Source organism: Erythrolamprus reginae, chromosome 1 (genome assembly GCF_031021105.1).
Source record: "Erythrolamprus reginae isolate rEryReg1 chromosome 1, rEryReg1.hap1, whole genome shotgun sequence".
NCBI classification, from domain to species: domain Eukaryota; kingdom Metazoa; phylum Chordata; class Lepidosauria; order Squamata; family Dipsadidae; genus Erythrolamprus; species Erythrolamprus reginae.
The window spans coordinates 94,067,624-94,089,793 of NC_091950.1; the positions used below are offsets into that span (position 1 = coordinate 94,067,624).

General features: G+C 39.9%; 1 protein-coding gene across 2 annotated transcripts in view; it reads left to right on the top strand.

Annotated features, from left to right (window-relative positions):
• The window catches only part of SPI1 (Spi-1 proto-oncogene), a 39,576-nt gene extending 35,764 nt beyond the window's left edge, over nt 1-3,812 (top strand). For both annotated transcript variants that reach the window (XM_070734743.1, XM_070734752.1), the window contains exon 5: nt 3,006-3,812. In XM_070734743.1, coding sequence (XP_070590844.1) covers nt 3,006-3,322 — 317 coding nt within the window. In that variant the 3' untranslated portion in view covers nt 3,323-3,812. The remainder of the gene's footprint in view (nt 1-3,005) is intronic.
• The last annotated feature ends 18,358 nt before the right edge of the window (nt 3,813-22,170 follow it).

The window sequence follows — 22,170 nt, forward strand, 5'->3', positions numbered from 1 at the left end:
TCATGGCTATCTTGTTGTTTTTTGACATCCTGTGCTAAGCAAAAGTAAGGGAAAATTTTCAAGAAAACTTTGACCTGTGAGGCCCCAAGAGTGCAGGCCTGCCTAAGGCCTAGCAGGCCGCACAGCGAATTGGGGCCTAAAGGATCAAGACTACCGGGCCTGTAAGGCCACCCACCTCTCCCAAAACCCCGGCCTAAGAAGGCCGAATGGGGAAATAACCCCAAGGGGAAGGCTGTAGCCCAGCCAAGTCCCCTCCTCCGATCCCAGAGGGAACCAGTATCTCCTCACCCCTGATTCCCGACTCCAAATCTGACTTCAGGATGGTCTGAGCTGCAGGCCTAAAATGGCCGATGCCATGAGGCCAACAAAATGGCCGAAGCTGGAAGTGAACCCCATACAAACTAAGCATACAAACATATTCCACAGTTCTTGATCCGCAACTACAGTCTCCACATCCTTCCATGTAAGAATGATCCCTTTCAGGTCTTTCTGAAAAATTTGGTGCCAGGTTTTCTTTGGCCTTTCTTTTTTTCTCCAACCAACTGGTGGAATCCAGCTAGTTGTGGTCTTTGATCACCTCTGATTGTTTTTCCATCAAGCTACTTTTCAAATATTTCTAAAAGAAAATACTTCTTTCATGGGACGGGAAATGAACATTCCGACACCAAGCTGGGTAAAATGGTTCACTTTATTAAATATTAACAGAAAGACCTGCAGGAGTCGTTAAATGGGGCAGAGTTTCCTGAACACAAACATGCTTGGGCAATTAAATGGGCATAACTCCATGCCTGGTCAGGGTGAGGCATACCCCGCCTACACCCAGCCCGTAAAGCCACACCCAGCATGTGGGAGGGCTCACCCTGCATGACCCGAAACCAGAAATGACGTAGGTGAGCCCCAAGGGCACCCCCTTCACACCGCTCCATCCGGTGAGGAAACATGAGCTGTGCAACAAGGGTGTCAATCATCTTACAAAAGATGCCCAAAGGGGATCACACAGTTGCTACTGATACGCTTTCCGCCCCGTTTCTGCCATATAGTGACCAAGTATATATACATCCAATTGTTTAATCAAAACCTTTTTACCTACAGATGCATCCCGTAACCACAAATCCATTTCACTCATCCAGGATGGAGTAGGCGAAAAAACAATCCATAGCAAATGCTATAAGATGGCAAAAAATTCCTACTCGGCCCCAAACCAGGCAATCTTTTAAAAAAACACCCTGGATTGAGCGGAGGGTGGGTGGGTGTCTGCCATGCATAGAGCTGGGAGGGCAAGGGAAGCCAGGGTGGTGAGCAGGCCCTGATAAAGGGCGCTCACTCTGCCCCCGGCTTCCCAGAATGGGGTACTCCCACGCTAACGCGCAGGATCACCCCAGCTGATAGGTGGTGCCGAGTTGGTTCCCGCCTTCAGCAAATGTTGGCTGGGCGTTAATTCACCCGGCCTCTCAAATTTAATTCCTTAATCTAGGTTTCAAGTGAAAACTACAGATTTATCCTCACATTTTGCTTACCAGAAGTTTGAAGACACCTTGATAACCATTTTTAAGGGGCATGTCCTGATGGTATTTCTTTCAACTCATCTCCCAGCTTACTATGAACGCATTCTCAAACTCAACCCAGACAAGACTGTGGGTCTTGCCTCCCAAGGACAATTCCATCTGTCCGTCCATTACCCTGGGGGGAGAATCATTGACCCCCTCAAAGAGGGTCTGCAACTTGGGCGTCCTCCTCGATCCACAGCTCACATTACAGAAACATCTTTCAGCTGTGGCGAGGGGGGCGTTCGCCCAGGTTCGCCTGGTGCACCAGTTGCGACCCAAACACCTTATCCTGCCATTTCTGTGGACATCATTGCATTGTTACCATATGTGTGATGGGCCTTAAAAGATGAAAAGATGGGAATGATGCCATCTCAGCCAGAAAAGGGTTGTCCATATGCCGTAAACTGTAGTTTTTAAAATATAACTATATGTACATATAATGCTATGATAATACCAAACTTCATTATGATTATGTACAAGGATTTTAAATCCAGGCATTTATATATTGGTTAGTGTGGTTGTTTTCATGCAGATGTTTTGAAAGCTAGAAAACATCATCAGTACTAGTAGGGAGTGATGTTTGCTGTCATTTATATACTAGTGGCTCGCCCTGTAAGTGTTGGAGGGAGTAGCCTTGATGGTTCTTTGATTGACTATTGTTTACTATTAGCTTGTCTGGAAGTTCCTTGAATTAGGTTTGGTTTGCTTCTTGATTGTTGGTCTACTATTAATCTAATATTAATCCTGATGTTAATCCCTGCTCATCTGGATGTTGATTGTTGGGAGGAATTGTTTTGGTCTAAAAGTCTTTTGACTTTTTGAATGCCTCTTTTGAATGATATATAGAGGTTGTTTATGTCTCTATGCCTGTTAATGGCCGATTTGCCCAAGTGCGAGGCTTCCAGGAATTAGAAACATAGAAACATAGAAGACTGACGGCAGAAAAAGACCTCATGGTCCATCTAGTCTGCTCTTATACTATTTCCTGTGTTTTATCTTAGGATGGATATATGTTTATCCCAGGCATGTTTAAATTCAGTTACTGTGGATTTACCAACCACGTCTGCTGGAAGTTTGTTCCAAGGATCTACTACTCTTTCAGTGAAATAATATTTTCTCACTTTGCTTTTGATCTTTCACCCAACTAACTTCAGATTGTGTCGCCTTGTTCTTGTATTCAAGACCCCTCCAGGAATATCAACCCTATTGCACACTTTAGAGTCATCGGCAAATAGGCAAACCTTCCCTACCAAACCTTCCCCTATGTCACTCACAAACATATTACAAATTCTCTAGCATTTTGAAATGGCTTGAATTCCTACATTAATTTGGAAGCGTATGGCAAGAATAGTGCTTGGTTACAATGCAATCATTACAAACCACTGTCAGTTGTGTATAAAGAGGCTTCTGATATTCCTATCGCCCCTCACGCATTGCTTTTTCTATTTCTTCATACAGGTAGTAAGAAGAAGATCCGATTGTACCAATTTCTTCTCGATCTGCTTCGGAGCGGAGATATGAAGGATAGCATCTGGTGGGTGGATAAGGAAAAAGGCACATTCCAGTTCTCCTCTAAGCACAAAGAAGCACTGGCTCATCGCTGGGGCATTCAGAAAGGCAACCGCAAGAAAATGACCTATCAGAAAATGGCCCGGGCATTACGAAATTACGGGAAGACTGGAGAGGTCAAGAAAGTGAAGAAGAAGCTGACGTATCAGTTTAGTGATGAAGTGATGGGAAAGAGCATCGGTGATAGAAAAAGCTTTCCTCTCTGAATGAGAGTCCAGGATTTCTCAAAAGCCAAATTGTAGAGACAAATATGGGTTGGACTTAACAACAGAATTGCTGTAACATCTCTGGGCCCTCATTCTTACCTTATTGAGGTTTTCATCAACCATCTTCTCTGGTACGAATTCTCTTTTCAGCTTTGACATTCCTACAAGTTATTTTTGCATCCATACAACAAGCTGGACACAGTAGGGACTATTTTTAAAGAGAAAGAAATGTATAGGTATGTTCTTTTCAGTAAATATTTGATTGTGCTGTAATTAAAATACATAGCCAATGAAGTGTTTTTATTCCTCAGGCGGTATTAGTTGATCTTCAAAGACTGCCTTAGCCTACAGCTTTTAAATTAGCATTAATGAAGACTCTGCTATATTTCTCCACGGCTAGAGGGAAATCAGCAGATCTTGGAAACATATCTTATTGTGCAAGTATTAATAACATTAAGTATTTAATAAAATCAGATATAATGAAATCAAATCTTCTGCATTAATCCAGATAAGCTTATCTGTTTTTGAGTCATATTATAAATTTATTTATTTTATTTATTGTTAGAGTTGGAAGGGAACTTGTAGGTCATCTAGTGCAACCCCCTGTTGGTGCAGGAACCCAATGCCACTCCAGACAAATGGCAGTCCAATCTCTTTTTGAATGTCTATAGCATTGGAGCATTCACTACCCTCGCAGGCAAGCCGTTCCACTGGTTGACCGCTCTCACAGTCAAAATGTTCTTGCTTATTTCCAGGTTGAATCTCTCCTTGGTCAGCTTCCAACCATATATTCAAAATAGATCTCTCCAAACCATAACAGAGATGTTGGAGAATGAACCCAGGGTGGGTTTTTTCCATCTATCAAACATTGGGTTGTTTTTGTTTTTTCTTTGAAACTTGGCAAGCACTCTAACATCTGTTCTTGTGGAAACATCGCAAGGAAACAAACAAGAATTCTAGCCTTTTTTTCCTTTTAAACCTTATTAAAAATGAGGTTGGTTCTAAAAATGTAGAAAGAAATCAATTTAAATTCACAAAAAAACTGTACATTATCAAAAATTTACTAAAACAAACACATTTGGTTATTTCATATATAAAGACTTCTTGATCCAAATCATGTGATTAATATTGAGATATGTGCCTTGGTGGTGTACATATTTCACAGTTTCCTAGAGCACAGAAGCAATAAGAGGCACAACAGCATAAACCAGTGGGGTGGGGGTCAAACAACCTTTTAACAGGGGTCATCTAAGACCATGGGAAGACATGTTTCCCATGGTGTTAAGGAACTAAAGCTTCTATTCTGGTGCCTTGGAACATATTTTTACAATCCAACCAACCAGGCATTTACGGTGGAGGTGTCTTCTGACCTTCCTGCCAATCAGCTTAAAACTATGGTGAGAGAATTGGCACTAGACTTATGGTTGGGAGTCACCACAACATGAGGACCTGTATTAAGGAGTCACGGCTTTAGAAAGGTGGAAAACCGCTAGGTCATAGACTGTTACTGCTTCCCCAACAGTGACATTGAAATAGTTCTTCCTTCTGATCTTCTAAGCTGCTGCTTCATACTGATGTAAAGATTGCACACCATTCTGTAAAACAAAGTTAGAGACATCTTTGCAGTTAGGAGAACCATATAGGAATTACAGAAATATACTGATGGTAACGAATGTAAACCCTTGCAGATAAAAGATCTTGCTCATGGGTCTCCATTGCAAACCTCAATGATATCATGAGGTTGTGATGCAAATAATATGAATTATGCATTTATACTATCGCATGCAATGTCACAAGCACACAATGTACTACACCCTGTGGTCTCAGTACAACTTTTCTCAAGTCAGAGGATTGCATATACAGTATGTCTGTCCTGCCTTGAAATTATTGATCTTGGTTGTATTAATCTTAGTGAGTCACAGTTATAAGCGTGGTTTTCCTCAGCCAACATCATGTTCTTGCAGGTAAGAAATTGCTATGGAAGCTGTAATCCTGTTTCCCAAAGCATGGAGGTCATGGCATTAACCCATCCCACGATATGGAAGGTCTTAAGCATAAAACGTATCAGGAAATACTTAATGAACTCAATCTGTATAGTCTGGAGGACAGAAGGAAAAGGGGGGACATGATCGAAACATTTAAATATGTTAAAGGGTTAAATAAGGTCCAGGAGGGAAGTGTTTTTAATAGGAAATTGAACACAAGAACAAGGGGACACAATCTGAAGTTAGTTGGGGGAAAGATCAAAAGCAACATGAGAAAATATTATTTTACTGAAAGAGTAGTAGATCCTTGGAATAAACTTCTAGCAGACATGGTAAATCCACAGTAACTGAATTTAAATATGCCTGGGATAAACAAATATCCATTGTAAAGATAAAATACAGGAAATAGTATAAGGGCAGACTAGATGGACCATGAGGTCTTTTTCTGCTGTCAGTCTTCTATGTTTCTATCTTGTCTTCTCTCTTTCATATTTGGTGGGTTTAAGGTGGAGAAAACAGATCTCCTCGTATCACAAAACTGCAGAGGTGGAATTTCACGTTCATTTCAAGAAGTAAGAGAAGTAGTTTCTCTCTATTTTTAAAGTGATTATGAGGAGAGGATTTGCTTTGAGAAATCTTTTTTTTTTAAATCTTCCTTGGCAGTTATTGATTCTTTATGAAGAAACAGAAGGCTCTCCCATTTTTCTATAGTAAATAATTAAGAGTCCCTGTTTTCTGAGATATTCATTAGCATTTAATTTCATTGTATAACTACAGTGAAATTTTGGAACAAGTCTTCTATTATATGTGATGCTAAATATTACTAAATATGCTATAATTTAGATCGTATTACATTATTTCGTGATAAGCATGAAAAACAAGCTACTAATGGCATAATAGAATAGAATAGAATAGAATAGAATAGAATTTTATTGGCCAAGTGTGATTGGACACACAAGGAATTTGTCTTGGTGCATATGCTCTCAACGTACATAACATAAAATATACATTTGTCAAGAATCATGTGGTACAACACTTAATGATTGTCATAGGGGTCAAATAAGCAATGAAGAAGCAATATTAATAAAAATCTTAGGATATACGCAACAAGTTATAGTCATACAGTCAACATGGGAGGAAATGGGTGATAGGAATGATGAGAAAAACTAGTAGAATAGAAGTGCAGATTTAGTAGAAAGTCTGACAGTGTTGAGGGAATTATTTGTTTAGTAGAGTAATGGCGTTCGGGGAAAAACTGTTCTTGTGTCTACTGCAATTTGGAAACGAACTTGAAGCAAAATTAGGATTTTTTTTGCTCACACACGTTTTCAAATGTGTAATTTAATTCTCATTTCAATTCCGAAGTGGTTTTCACTTTGGTGTTTTCCAAAATATTTGTTTCCAAAAAACATTGAACTGTGACTGGTTGAGAATTCCCACCTGTTTGATTACTTTCAGCCATCAGCTGTGAAGAGAATTTCATGGTTTATTCAGCTGCACTTTTCAATCATTCCATTTAAACTCTGTAATTCTGACCCACCCATTCTTTATGGTTGCAAACACATTCCATTCTGGCTATCATCAAAAACTCTCCATTTTAACTTAAAGGAAGCAGCAGAAAATTAATATTGTACAAAAAAAATCTCATTTAGAGCTAGGTCCTTTCCTCATGTGAAAGCTGTGCCAATTTAAGATTGGCCCTTCCCTACTGTGTCCCCACAACATTGGAGGCTTACGAAGTTTTAGCTTTTTGGTTTGTTTTGTATGTCGTGAAAAATGTTTCAAAGAGAATTTTAGCTAAAAAAGGCAAGGTCACTTGCTGAGTCCCAACCACCAATAAATAAATGGTGGACATTTATTATTATTATTATTGTTGTTGTTGTTGTTGTTGTTATTATTTATTTATTAATTAAATTTGTATGCCGCCCCTCTCCGTAGACTCGGGGCGGCTAACAACAATAGTGGCAAAACAATGTAATACAAATCTAATAATTTAAACTAAAAACCCATAATTTAAAAACATGCACACAACACACCATACCTAAACAATATAGGCCTGGGGAAGTTATTTCAGTTCCCCCATGCCTGATGGCAGAGGTGGGTTTTAAGGAGTTTATGAAAGGCAAGGAGGGTGGGGGCAATTCTAATCTCCCGGGGGAGCTGGTTCCAGAGGGTCGGGGCCGCCACAGAGAAGGCTCTTCCCCTGGGACCCGCCAGACGACATTGTTTAGTCAACGGGACCCAGAGAAGGCCAACTCTGTGGGACCTAACCGGTCACTGGGATTTGTGTGGCAGAAGGCAGTCACGGAGATATTCTGGTCCGATGCCATGAAGGGCTTTATAGATCAAAACAAAACACTTTGAATTGTGACTGGAAATTGATTGGCAACCAGTGCAGGGGTTGTATGAAGCCAGCACCAAGCAGATGATGTATTGCCTTTCTTTGTATCATGCTAGCTTAAACATTTCATCAAAAGAACAGGAAATGACCATTTTTCAGCCTTTCCGAAAAACAGGCCTACATACGATCATGGATTACTTGTTGAATGTGAGTCAACAATTTGAGACATTTCCAAAAAAGGCAGGATTGCAAGGACAAGGCACCGAGGCTATAGAAATTATGATAATTTTGTGACAGACTAGATTGAATCTTGAGTCTCCTGGTTGGTCCTTTTGCATTTTTTTTTTCACCAAATGAACAAAAACAAAATACAAACTGGAGCTATTGGTCAGTACTGTTAAACAAACCATTTCAATTACTAAGGGACTGGTCCTTCCTTCCCAACTGATGGCTTAGTTATAGGGAGTTGGAAAATCTTGTGCTCCAAAAGGAGTAAAGGAGGCTTAGATAGCATCCAGTTTTAACTAACTTTGTTGAGGAACGTGCTCAGGGCAAATCTGATGACATTTTTCTAAAGAAAGCAAGGTCAAAAAAAGGCCCCAGAAAATTATTGCTTCACTTCATCAGAGGAGGATTCTCTCCCCCCCCTTCTCTCTCTCACACACACACACAGCAAGAGGAACAGACAGACAATGACAAAAGTTACACTGTATGGTACTCCCCATAACCTCAAAGATAGTTTCCAATGGAAAGGGGGAGTAGAAATTTTACAACTAAATAGTAATAATACACTGCCTGGTGTCTATGGATACCAGTTAGTTGCCAGGACTTAATACCAGAGCCACCATAAACATATACTCAAGGTTACCCTCTTGATTAGTTTGACTCCTGCTTAATGGTACCAGCTTCCCTATTATCTAATACCACTTTATAAGGCCTTGGTCAGGGCACACTTGGAATACTGCATTCAGTTTTGGTCGCCACGATGCAAAAAGGATATTGAGACTCTAGAAAAAGTGCAGAGAAGAGCGACAAAGATGATTAGGGGATTGGAGGCTAACACATATGAAGAATGGTTGCAGGAACTGGGCATGGCTAGTTTAATGAAAAGAAAGAGCAGGGGAGGCATGATAGCAGTGTTCCAATGTCTCAAGGGTTGCCACAAAGAAGAAGGTGTCAACAACCTATTCTCCAAAGAACCTGAGGGTAAAACATGAAGCAATGGGTGGAAACAAAAGAAGGAGAGAAGTAACTTAGAACTAAAGAAAAATTTCCTGACAGTTAGAACAATTAACCAGTGGAACAGCTTGCCTCCAGAAGTTGTGAATGCTCCAACACTGGAAGTTATTAAGAAGAAGAAGAAGAAGAAGAAGAAGAAGAAGAAGAAGAAGAAGAAGAAGAAGAAGAAGAAGAAGAAGAAGAAGAAGAAGAGGGAGAAGAGGGAGAAGAGGGAGAAGAAGAGGGAGAAGAAGAAGAGGGAGAAGGAGGAGGAGGAGGAGGAGAAGAAGAAGAAGAAGAAGAAGAAGAAGAAGAAGAAGAAGAAGAAGAAGAAGAAGAAGAAGAAGAAGAAGAAAGAAGAAGATATTAGATTTGTATGCCGCCCTTCTCGTAAGACTCGGAGCGGCTCACAACAGTTTAAGATGTTGGATAACCATCTGTCTGAAGTAGTGTAGGTTTTCCTGCCTAAGCAGGGGGTTGGACTAGAAGACCTCCAAGGTACCTTCCAACTCTGCTCTGTTTGTTTGTTTGTTTGTTTGTTAAACAAATTAATTAATTAAGTAGGTACATACATACATACATACATAAAGACAGACAGACTGACTGTAAAGCCAAATGCCAATCTCTAGCCTTATTTTTATTTCCAAGAATGCCTCTTAGTCACATAGCTATTCTGAAAACTGGGCAGCTGTAGTCTAGTGCTTTCTTTAGAAGTATGCTTAGCAGTAAAAAGAACGAAGATGGGCTGAAGGGCTATCAATCATCCTGGAGGACAGAAGATGGTTAGGAGCAACCTTACGTAACAGACATGACATAAACGGATGATTCACTTTGCCCTGTGCTCACTATAGCAGTTATGGTTTGAATAGGGGAGTCTCCTGCGGCAGACATTTTGTGACAGTGGCCAAGCTATGTTCTGTAATTTTCCATTTTTCCTTGACCAAAAAAAGATTGCTTACTGTGGCAGCTAATCCTGGTAATCACAGAACCCTGGATTTGTGAATTAGATTGTGACCATCATTTTCAGAGCTATTTTTGCTCCGTTTCCTAAATTCTCAGCTGTCCTTAAAAATATGGACAAGCGTGCTTACTACCTAATAAGTAAATCTGCTACTAGTCCTCAAAATGAGCACCAAGAACAGATTAAATTGCTACAAAAACACAAGACTAAGTATGGTCAGCTGCTATAAAACCAAGTAGCTATCAAATGGAGGAAAAGATTGTAATTAAAAAAAGAGAAATTAGTCCCCTTGACATTTCTGCATAGGACTTACTGTACATCATGGAGATATGTATAGAATAGTGTTGACTTCAGAAATTTGATTTCCTAAGATACAACTGGGATAAATAACACACAAAACTGTTTTGGAAATTTCTGTTCTTAAAGAAATACATTCAAAAAGTGACTTAATCATTGAAGGAAGTTGTGGCATTCAAGTTGTTTCCAGTTTAGTTTTGCCAATTATTCAATCATAATAGCAATTCATACAACCACAAGTTAATCTCCAAGTAACAACTGGGTTGTATAATTTCCTAAATCCAAATTGAGTATTAAGGAAAACACTGTATTCTTAGATCAAATGGCTGAGGATGAGGATTTCAGAATAATTTCATGTGAGCTTCAAGACTTCACCCAGGACTTTGGTGCTGCATTGACTCTACATCCTTGGGATCATATGCCATTGTCCTCCTTGGGCTATCAAGTCAATTTCCTTTTATATTAACTTGCAATATAGCCAAAAGTTTTATAACACTTCAGAGTAGTCCATTTTCTCCTTCCCAAGAGCTCTTACTTAGCCTGCCTCTCACCTGAACTTTAGAGCTCTGTAATAGATTTTACAGGCAATCTGATTCCAAATCTTGATCCTGTTTATTTACAGTCCCTGTTTTAAAAAATTGGTTGGGTCTGTAGGTGCTGTTTCCGAAAGGTCGATGGTTTCTGGGTTGCGGTGTGAAGTCATCTTGTAGAACAGCTCGGCAAGCAATCGCGATGCGACCTTGTTTGTTGCAGCGGTGGCAGATCATATATCTGAAGAGGTACATTGCTCTTGGATGGGGACCTCTGCAGCCTTGGTACTGGGTTGAGCTTCCCGGGTCTCTGTTGTCCGTGGACACTATTTATTTATTCATTTTATATATTTATTTTATTCCATCTGATCAGCGAATCCTTCTTCGGGATCGGCTGGCTCCGATGCTACTTTAATTTTGCTTTTTAGGTGGTTTACGGTGTTGGCGCTTCTCCGTAGATCTTTGGTGGCTTGTTGAGAGACCTCTACCACTTGGGCTTGTTTGAGGACGTCCTGTAGCATGGTGTCCTATTCGGTGATTTTGGAGGGCTTCGTTCCGCATCCCAATGATCAGTGTGTCTAGCAGCCTAGATTCTGGACTCTCGTATTTGCACTTGGCGAGAAGCGCTCTGAGCCGGGTTGTGAACTGGCTTATTGTTTCTCCCTCCACTTGCTTGGAACACTCAAATTTGTGTCTGTATGCCCAAGATGGCTTGGTCAGTTTGAAGTGGGTCTTCAGCTTGGCTGTTAAGGTGGCCCATGGTACCGATCTTACTGGATCTGGATTTGTGAGCGTTTTATTTATTTATTTATTGGATTTGTATGCTGCCCCTCTTTGGAGACTCGGGGCAGCTAACAGCAATAATAAAACAGCATACAATAATAATCCAATACTAAAAATGATTAAAAACCCATTAATATAAAAACCAAACATACATACAGACATACCATGCATAAAATTGTAAAGGCCTAGGAGGAAAGAGTATCTCAATTCCCCCATGCCTGGCGGCAGAGGTGGGTTTTAAGTAGCTTACGAAAGGCAAGGAGGATGGGGGCAATTCTAATTTCTGGGGGGAGTTGGTTCCAGAGGGTCGGGGCCGCCACAGAGACGGCTCTTCCCCAGGGTCCCGCCAAGCAGAATTGTTTAGTTGATGGGACCCGGAGAAGACCCACTCTGTGGGACCTAACTGGTCGCTGGGATTCGTGCAGCAGAAGGCGGTCCCTGAGATAATCTGGTCTGGTGCCATGAAGGGCTTTATAGGTCATAACCAACACTTTGAATTGTGACCGGAAACTGATCGGCAACCACTGCAGACTGCGGAGAGTAGATGAATGGGCTGCAATGATTGAGGAATATCACCCACTTCATGTTGTCACTGGCATCCTCATGGCCGGACACTTCCAGGAAGTGTTCAAACTGAGGATGCTTCCATGACTTCGTTGAGCGTTGGTTCGAGTTTCCTTCGTCGCCAATGTTAAGTCTGGAAAAACTTACAAGACGTCTGGTTGCCTGATTCTTCTTTATTAAGAATCAGCTCGTGTGTAACAAAACAAACAACAAGTATACGGTTGAAGTTCGCAGCAAAAGACAAAGTGCACAGCTTGGGTTGCCTTTTTAAAAGTATCTTTCCCTGTAGGTGCAGCTTCGACAGCCGCTCAAATTTCCTGCCCGCAGTTTAACCAATCCGCTGCAGGTATGTAAACAAGGTAGATTTGCATACAATACTAACATAACCTATTTACATACTGAACATTTACATAGGAACACAACAAAAATATCTTTGTATCCCGATTTTCCCTGCTTATATAAGCAGCATCTCTCTCTGTCTCTGCCTCTGTCTGTCTCTGTCTCTGTGTCTATCTCTGTCTGTCTGCCTGTCTGTCTGCCTGTCTGTCTCTCTCTCTCTCTCTCTCTCTCTGAGTAAAGCAGAAGTAAATAGGATTTTGTTATACCCGGAACTATGAAAGCTCAAAAATTGGGATACTAACTGGTCAGCTGAAAGGAGCACTAGTTGACTCATGGTGTTCCTTGGCTGTTTTCTGCATTCTTATAATACCAGAGATGAAGGCACTTGAAGCTGATAGCTTGAAGTTGATACCTCTTTCAGAACATGAAGTGAAAGTGAAAAAATATTCATGAACTCACATTGGGATGAACTGTGAAGAGTTTTTCCATGCTATGAAAAAGGTGGTGCAGAAACTCTTCAAACTGATGCTAAATTCTTGCCAAGGTGAAGCAGTTTATTTTCTTTTACTTATTTCTTCCCATCCTCTGACATTAGGAGGAAGTACTACCAGCTGATCATTATACAAGCTTTCCTCCAGAAATGATCAAATATCCTACATCATCATCTCACTTTGATAGTTATAAAAAAACCATATCTTGAAACTCACTGTTTAACTGGTAAGCCCAACATTTCTTTTACTGGTCGGACTGAATGAATTCTGAGGTTCAAGATATCTCTGAAAGTTCATAAATGGTAGTTCAGATTGGATAAAATTGATTATAACTGCAATGCTGCCACCTGGTAGTCAACAGCACAGTAGCATTAGAAAAAGACTCTTCAGTTCACATGCCTTCTGAATGTAAGATCAGACCTAATATTTACTAATACAACTGTGCATTAAAAATGGCCAGTTCATTCATTCTACTCTGGTTTTCAAACTTATTATTTACCCCTGCTGAGTTTTGGTTTGAGATTTGTGGAGATGAGCGCTAGAACATTACTTCCCTATATTGATCAAAGTTGAAGGTAGTTCTGTTGTGTGACTGAGTAGCTCATCAAGGAATAACTTTTGCAGAATCGATTTGGTACACTGACACTGTTCCAAAAGTAACACAATTCAACACAATTCAATTCAACACAATTCAAATTAAGCAACTTCCACTCCATTTCAATGAACGGGACCTACCAATGCATAACTTCAGCTTCATCTGTTCATAGCGTTGGAATTTACATTGTTATGTTGAGTTTTTCTATACATCATTAAAGACGCAAATGATACTCTATGGAGAGGAGTACACAAGGACATCATTTTGGGCACTGGGGTGTATGTAAGTCCTACATTGGATGAACAGTGGGGCTTATCTTGGATGGTTCACACTCTCTGACACATGGAACTCAGCTATATTTAAACTGGCAGAGGAATTTTGTCAAGTGCCTCTGTACTGTTGATAAGGTGGTGGTGCTGACAACAGAAGGGGAACAAGAGGGAGGAGTAGGAGGGGGGCTTCTGAGTAGTATTTCTTGGAGGGGGGTCTTGGAAGTCCTTCAGTCTCCTTGCAGTGCCACTCAGTGAAAGGGTCCTTTCAATTCACAAGCCAACAAGAAGATGCCAGAACCTACAAGGAAACCAGGTAAGGATAACTGGAGATAGAACAAAAGAGTATTGCTTGAGTAAACATAGAGATGGAGCAGGTCTCTCCATTATCTAGTGAAACAAGATGCCTTAACAATAAGGTTACATGAGAGAAAAATTAACCAGTATTTCCTTTTGAAGTAGGCGAACAGAAATATAATTATAGGATAATTAAAATAAAGTGGATCTGTTAATTTAAAATAGAGGGAGGCTATACATTCTTTATTTCTTTGTCCCTTTCAAATTGCAGCTTGTGATTTTCCTCTGAATTTTTCCTGGGAGATGTGACTCCCATTGTTATTTATTTTTATTCTAGTCTTCCATGCAAATATAAGTTTATAGGGAGTTGAGAAAATTAGGTACTTTATTTAAGATGTAGTGTTTGCTCAGTAAGATTAATCCTTGTATTGACAGAAATCCATAAATACTGCTTTCCTTTCTCCTTTTGAAATATGAGATAGGGGAGCTATTTTGATACCTTTTCTGAAAGACTATTTAAATTCAAATGAAAAAAGCCAAGCCACATTATTCCCCTGTTAAATTTTAAAGCTCCCTGCACCTTCAAAAACCTACATGCTTCATTCCTGAAATTAAAATCTTCTTTAATGGTCGGTCTTCAGATCATATAATATTGAATGCTACATTCTGAGACAAGCTACTGGGGAATGGATCCATTGTTGTGACTTGAACGTTAGATGCCATTAACTCATTGCAGTGTATTTGCAAGGATATAAGAGACCTTTTTGTCTTTTACAAGCTCCTATTATATTGAGGACTGGCAATCAGGTACCTGCTAGCTGCCTGGTTTTAAAAGGTAGTTTTTACACATGTTGCGATATGTATTTTTGCCCAATTCAGATATCTCTTCTAACACACAGCATTCATACCTTCGAGACCGCCTTCTGCCACACGAATCCCAGCAACCGATTAGGTCCCACAGAGTTGGACTTCTCCGGGTCCTGTCGACAAAACAATGTCGTTTGGCAGGACCCAGGGGAAGAGCCTTCCCTGTGGCAGCCCCAGACCTCTGGAATCAGCTCCCCCCAGAAATTAGGACTGCCCCCACCTTCCTTTCCTTCCACAAAAGCTTAAAAACCCACATAGGTCACCAGGCATGGGGAAATAGATTCCCATGGCTGTCCCGTTTTATGCATGGTTTGCTGAATTATGTGATTGTTTTTAATAAGGGTTTCTTAATGTGTTCTGTTTTAACATTGGATTTGTAAACTGTATTGTTTGTTGGAAGTCACTCCAAGTCCTCAGAGAGGGGTGGCATACAAATCTAATAAATAAACAAATAAATAAATTTGTTACTGCATATATACAATTTCTGTATGCCAGGTCACTTGATATCACTGCCTCAAATATTTTGCTTTTCAATTACTATTAAGCAATATAAGTACATGAATTTCCCTCCTCCACCCTGGCTATCATGTCCTTGACTGTTTGTTGCCATGCTCAGGTTTTCGGCACTTACTGAATCTTAGTGTCTTGTGAGTTAAGCAATGAAAGGGCTGAGGGGCACCATTATCCACCATTAGGGCATCACTTAATCCAGCCCTGATCCACATACATGAATTACCACAATATTCCACTTTGCCCAATTCATATTGGGTAGATATTTTCCCTAAACAACAGCTTATAGGTAATATAAAATATTTATGTGGGTCCCTTTAGTTAGGGCTAATTGGACACAATTGACCTGAGGGGTGGGAGGCTTCTTTGGATGTTTCTCAGAAAATCGAACATAAGATTAGATTGGAACCTCAACGACTGAGGTTCTAATCCAGCTACGCTGGCTGGAGAATTCTAGGAATTGAAGTCCACAAGTCTTAAAGTTGCCAAGTTTGAAGACTTCTGGATTAGGCTAAAAAATATGTAAGGGCAGCAACAACCCAGCAATGGCTTCTTAGGAAACAGAGAGACATTAAATTGGTGAGAATGCCATTGGTTATAATGTAATCAACAGGACCTGAGAAGAAATAAGAGGACTTACAAAACAAATATTTGCTTTCTCCCAATCAGTTCTCGTGATCTCGGATATGATGAAATCCACATAGTTGTGGCACCCTTCCTCTTTAGTTTTAGTGATAAATCCTAAAAGCATGTGCTGAAGTAATTGATGTCTAAGAAGAATGGAATTTCAGGTCTACATAGATGAATCTAGATACTAGAAGTAGAAGATTATAGGAAGAAAACCCAAATTGGGTGCATTTTTGTATACATTGGTAAAAGTATCTGTAGGGGAAGGCGGGTGCATAATGACATTGTGATGCAAGCTCTATCCTCTGTCGATGCATGTTGAAAAAGGGGTGGAGCATGTGGCATGATGAATTGAAGAATAAGGAGAAAAATTAGATATAAATAAAATTAATATTAGGGGTATGCTCTCTTGCTGAACTCCTCTGTGTGACTGGAGGCCTGTGAAAAGGCTGAATGACTTTCATGAAAAATAGCTTGTGTCTTTAGTTGCTATGGGGTCCTAATTAAGCCTCAGCAATGTTAACAGAGGAAAAATCTGGAAGATCTTGCGTGAGCTGGGGAGAGAACTAAGATCAGCATTTGAATAGGATATTTCTGGGGAATATCAAAGATTAGACTGAAAGGCCAAAAGAAGTCCCAAAAGACAATGGTAAACCACTTCCATGTCCAACAACATCCACAGGCTCCTGCACCATTTCTCAGAAATTTCTCCACCACCGACCTCAATTGCCACTGTCCCAGGACTCAGGTTCAGAAGATACCTGACTTTAATAACATTGACAGCATTCTGGAGTAGTTTGGGGTTAGGTTTTATTTTGTTTTGTTTTTTAGGATACTGACTACTTTTGATTTTATTGCTATGGAGATGTCAGACGTCTTCATGGCAGAATAAAAAGATATATTGAAGATAATAAATTTAGATGCATCTAAATTTACTGCCCGGATAGGGGGGGGAATGCAGTGGGGTAGCGAAAATTGAGCCCCACCCCAGAGCATCCATTTTGCACTGAAAGATGTTGAAAGAAAATGCAGGGCGTTCTGCATAAGCCATGGCCACAGTGTGGTAGTAAAATTTTTAGTAGCCCTTCACTGACTATATGGTTATAGATACATATAGAGTCTTCGGAGAGAGGCAGCATACAAATCTAATATATTATTCTTATTATGTCAATACAACACAGCAAACGAGATCACTATGCTGGATTTCGTATTTCATCACCAGTCGGGCCACTTCCCAAGCACCTAGGACTGTGTGATGTAGCGGCGAATTATGCCGATCCCAGCAAAGCGGCCTTTTGCAATTGACAGATGGAGATTTTGTCAATTCTGATGGTTTTCAAATGTCCGCTGAGATCCTTTGGCACTGCGCCCAGCGTGCCAAGTACCACTGGGACCACTTTCACTGGCTTATGCCAGAGTTGTTGCAGCTCAATTTTTAGATCTTCGTATTTCACTAATTTCTCTAGCTGCTTCTCCTCAATTCTGCTGTCCCATGGGATTGCGATGTCGATGATCCATAATTTCTTTTTCTCCACGATCAGGGTGTTATAAATTGTTTTTATTCTGTTGTGAGCCGCCCCGAGTCTGCGGAGAGGGGCGGCATACAAATCTAAATAATAAATAAATAAATAAATAAATGTCTGGTGTGTTAGGCTTCAGAATTCGGTCAGTCTGAAGTTGGAAGTCCCACAGTAGTTTTGCTTGCTCATTTTCGACCACTTTTTCGGGCTTATGATCCCACCAGTTCTTTGCCACTGGTAAACGGTAGTTCCGCCACAAGTTCCAGTGGATCATCTGTGCCACAGCATCATGTCTATGCTTGTAGTCAGTCTGTGCGATCTTTTTGCAGCAGCTGAGTATGTGATCGATTGTTTCATCTGTTTCTTTACAGAGTCTGCACTTTGGATCGTCTGTTTATTATTATTATTATTATTATTATTATTATTATTATTATTATTATTATATTATATTATATTATATTATATTATATTATATTATTATATTATAGTATATTATATTATATTATATTATATTATATTATATTATAGTATATTATATTATATTATATTATATTATATTATATTATATTATAAGCGATAATTTGATTACACTTCTAATTGTTCATTATTATCTGGAACAATTCCAAAATCAAAATGGAGAAGCAGGAAAGGATGTGCTGAACAATTATAATTATGTGGGAACTGTGCACAAAATGTCAGCCTTAAGTTGTATTTAGCAAGAGCTTATGAACTTCTAGGAGAAAAACACTTGCTAAATACAAGTCAGACAGATGACTTTAGGAGTTGGAAAAGCAGTGGAAAAGATGTTATCGGCATACAAATCTAATAAATTATTATTATTATTATTATCATCATCATCATCATCATCATCATCATTATTATTATTATTATTTTACAAGATCCCTTGCATTGTAGGAGCTGAGACAGTAGTAGTATCAGTAACAGCAATTTCAGCAGTAGCTGTAGCAGTATTTTCCAATTCATAAAGCCACCCAAATCTACTAAGATTCAGGGCAGCATGCAACACGAAAAGTAGCATGAGACCATATCAGAATGAAAACACAATGCATGTCCAGAAGAGGGGGGGGGAGAAACAAACTTAAATTAATCTGTAAAATCATTTAGCAATAGCTGTAGCAATAACACTTAAACTCTTATATTGCTTCATAGTGTTTTATAGCCTTCTATAAGTCATTGGCATCTTGCCCCCAACAATCTGGGTCCTCATTTTATCAATCTTGGAAGGATGGAAGGCTGAGTCAACCTTGAGCCAGTGAGAATTGAATTGCTGGCAGTTGGCAGAAATAGCTTGCAATACTGCAAGATATTGAAGTTGATAGCTTGAAGCTCTAACCACTACACTATCACGGCTTTCCACTGTGCCATCACAGCTCTTAGTGGCAGATATAGAGACTTGACACCCAACATAACACAAGTCCTAAAAAAATTTATATCCTTTAAATGCTGTCAGAATAGAAGCCATAGACCTGGAGAGAAGGGCATTGCATTTGCTATATAATGAGGGGACTCCAGTGAGATCATTTAAATTGATATTGTAAACTGAGTCACAACTGCATCATGAAGCTTTACTAAACCTGCTTTTAAATGTAAATCTGTAAATACTAGGGCAAAATAATTATAACTGTTCTACATTAATGGACCTGTGGGACAACAGATGCATAGAACAATTATATACAAAGGTTTAGAAAGACAGGCTTGGTATGCACATCTTACTGGGAGTCTTTTGCTCAGGTTACTGTACTGGAATTTATAGCCTCAGCTGCTGTAGCGGAAGAAGAATGTAAGATTGTAAGACATCACAACCTGGGATCAAGGGAAAGCTAAGCCTATTAATGGAGCAAATGGCCTTTCCTCTTTGCAGCTAGGAAATTTACAATAACTTTAAATATAGTCCCAGAGCAAAACATTGGCTAATTCACTCACTGATCCAGCTGAAGCTGCCACATGCACTCACTAAACTGGTTTTCATTTGCTGTACTTTATTGAAGAAGAAGATGATACAAAGGTCGCCCAGAAAGTAATGCACCACATTTTTTTTCTTCAACAATTATTTATTGAACACCATGAAACTTACACACAAGAAAGAATGATGCTTCTTCTACACTCTCTATTTTTCCACATAATCTCCATCCCATTTTATGGCCTTCCTCCAGCAAGACACAAGGGTGGGTATGCCCTGTCGGTACCACTCCTTGTTCTGGTCACAAAGTCATTTCCGCACTGTTCAAATCACCTCTAATGGCCTCACCCTCTGCACCCTGTGACTAACCGTACTTCTGTCGACTGCAGATTCTCCATAAATTGTATACAAATGTTTGTGAATGTTCCCAACAGTTTCTTTCTCTGCAGTGAGAAAATCAATGACAACAGGCTGCTTGTAACGTACATCACTTACAGATGCCATTTCGAAACACTGCTGCTGCTATGCTATTTGTCTGAAGAAACACAAGATTTACACATGCACTCCTGACAATTCAAATAATGCATATCTAAAGCTACGCATTCGTACTAATACTATAAGCTGAGAAAAAAATATGGTGCATTATTTTGTGGGCGACACTCGTATATTGGAAGTAACAAATCAGCTAAGGAAATCTATTGTTTTTATGTGTTCTCTCTGTGCTGAGTACAACATATGAAACTAACAGCAAGAAACCTCCTCCTGACCAGAGTTGTTCTGGTGATAAATGATAAGTAGGGAACAGCCCACCTACTCAGTTGCACGTTTGAAAAGAGATCAAGCTTTGACTAAATTGAAGGAATCAAAGAATAGATCTGATAGACTTAATAGACTTAAATGAAGATCTCCCACTCCCTCTCTCTTTCATCATTACTCATATCATGGTTCAAAGAACAAGATGAAATATTTCAGCAGCATTTTGTCATTGAGAGTTTATTCCTGTTATCCTGTGCTCTATTCCTGGCCAGCAACCATTTTTGTAGGACAAGAACAGATAACATTGTTCTTTAATCATCTCTCTCCCATGACCTATGTGACCTCTGGGCATGTTCTCCTGAGGCTTACCTCACTACTTCTCAGCTACTTCACAGAGGAAGAAAAGCTGCTCATTTCTTTTTTTTTGAAGCAAACCTTTTGCTGTGTAAATAAGACGTTGTCTCAGTGGCATAGTGGTTAGAAGGTTTGTTCTATACACAGAATGGCCCTGGGTTAAAAACCAACAAAAAGTGCTGAATTTTAAATTATTATTTTTTTCTCTGACATTCCTATTTTTTCCTAGGTTTTTATTTTTAATAGGAAAAAGAATCAGGAGCACCAGGATTTGTTTAAAGAACAAAGCCTAGCGGGAAATAGGAATGTCAGGGAAACTCAATAGAGTGGTACCTCTACTTAACAACTTAATTAATTCCGTGACCAGGTTCTTAAGTAGAAACATTCTTAAGTAGAAGCAATTTTTCCCATAGGAATCAATGTAAAAGCAAATAATGCATGCAAACCCATTAGGAAAGAAATAAAAGCTCGGAATTTGGGTGGGGAGGAGGAGGAAGAAGATGAGGAGGAGAGTCACTGCCGAAGGAAGAAGGTGAGGTGAGGGGAATCAAAAATATCCAAAACTTTAAGGCTTTAATAAAGAGAGGGACTCTGAGGCGGCGAGGAGGAGCATGCACCTCCAATACAACTGGTGCGAGGCTGCCTCCCATACACTGCTTCCCGTACAATGGCTGCTGCTGCTGCTACCTTCTGCCTCTTCCTTCCCATGCTAAAGGGCTCCCCTCTCTTCTCACTTGCTTGCTTTGTAGCCAGTGGCTTTCCTTTGCTGTGGTGACTCCTCGGCTGCCCAGAGTGAAGGGAGCATTTCTTTTCTCTGGGCGCTGGCAGAGATTTATTTCTTCTCCAAGCGCCCAGAGAAAGAAAAATGCTTTGTTCGCTCTGGACTGCCAAAGCCTCATTAAGCGCCACCGAAAGGCTCCTCTAGCAGCCCAGAAAAGCCCGAGATGGCCGGGATTAAAGGGGGAATGTCAGGAAACTGGCCGGGCCTTTGTGCCGCTCTCAAATTTCCTGGGAAATTTTTCCGGGCTCAGGTTCTTAAGTAGAAAATGGTTCTTAAGAAGGGCCCAAAAAATCTTGAACACCAGGTTCTTATCTAGAAAAGTTCTGAAGTAGAGGCATTCTTAAGTAGATGTACCACTGTATAGTTTCAAAAATATCTGCACTGTGTATGAAACAAGTTTCTAATAGCTATGCTCTTGATGTGATATTGCAACAGAAGCTGTAAAAGACTTTCTGGAAGGCAAAAAGGGAATTTTTAATTTTAATGTAATTCTTGTGCCCACACATTATTTGCATTTTGAAACATTAACTTTAGCATGTGTAAATTTAATTTATATAATATACATATGTCTATATTATGGGGAAAATATCTGAATCAGTTCCAATCTGAGGGAAAGGCTCTGGGAATAAAATGGAGGCTGACTGGTTGCAAGGAATTTAGCTTCCAGAAACTTCAGTGACAGCAGCAAATGTTTCTGGGGTGTCTGACTCCTTGGCTGGGTGAATGGATGAATCTTTATAGGGTTCTGGGGTTTTGTGATTGAGATGCTCCAGGGTGTTGTCCAATGTATGAGCCTTCTGTCTTTTGCTATTCTAATGGTGGTAAGGTTACTCCTATTATGT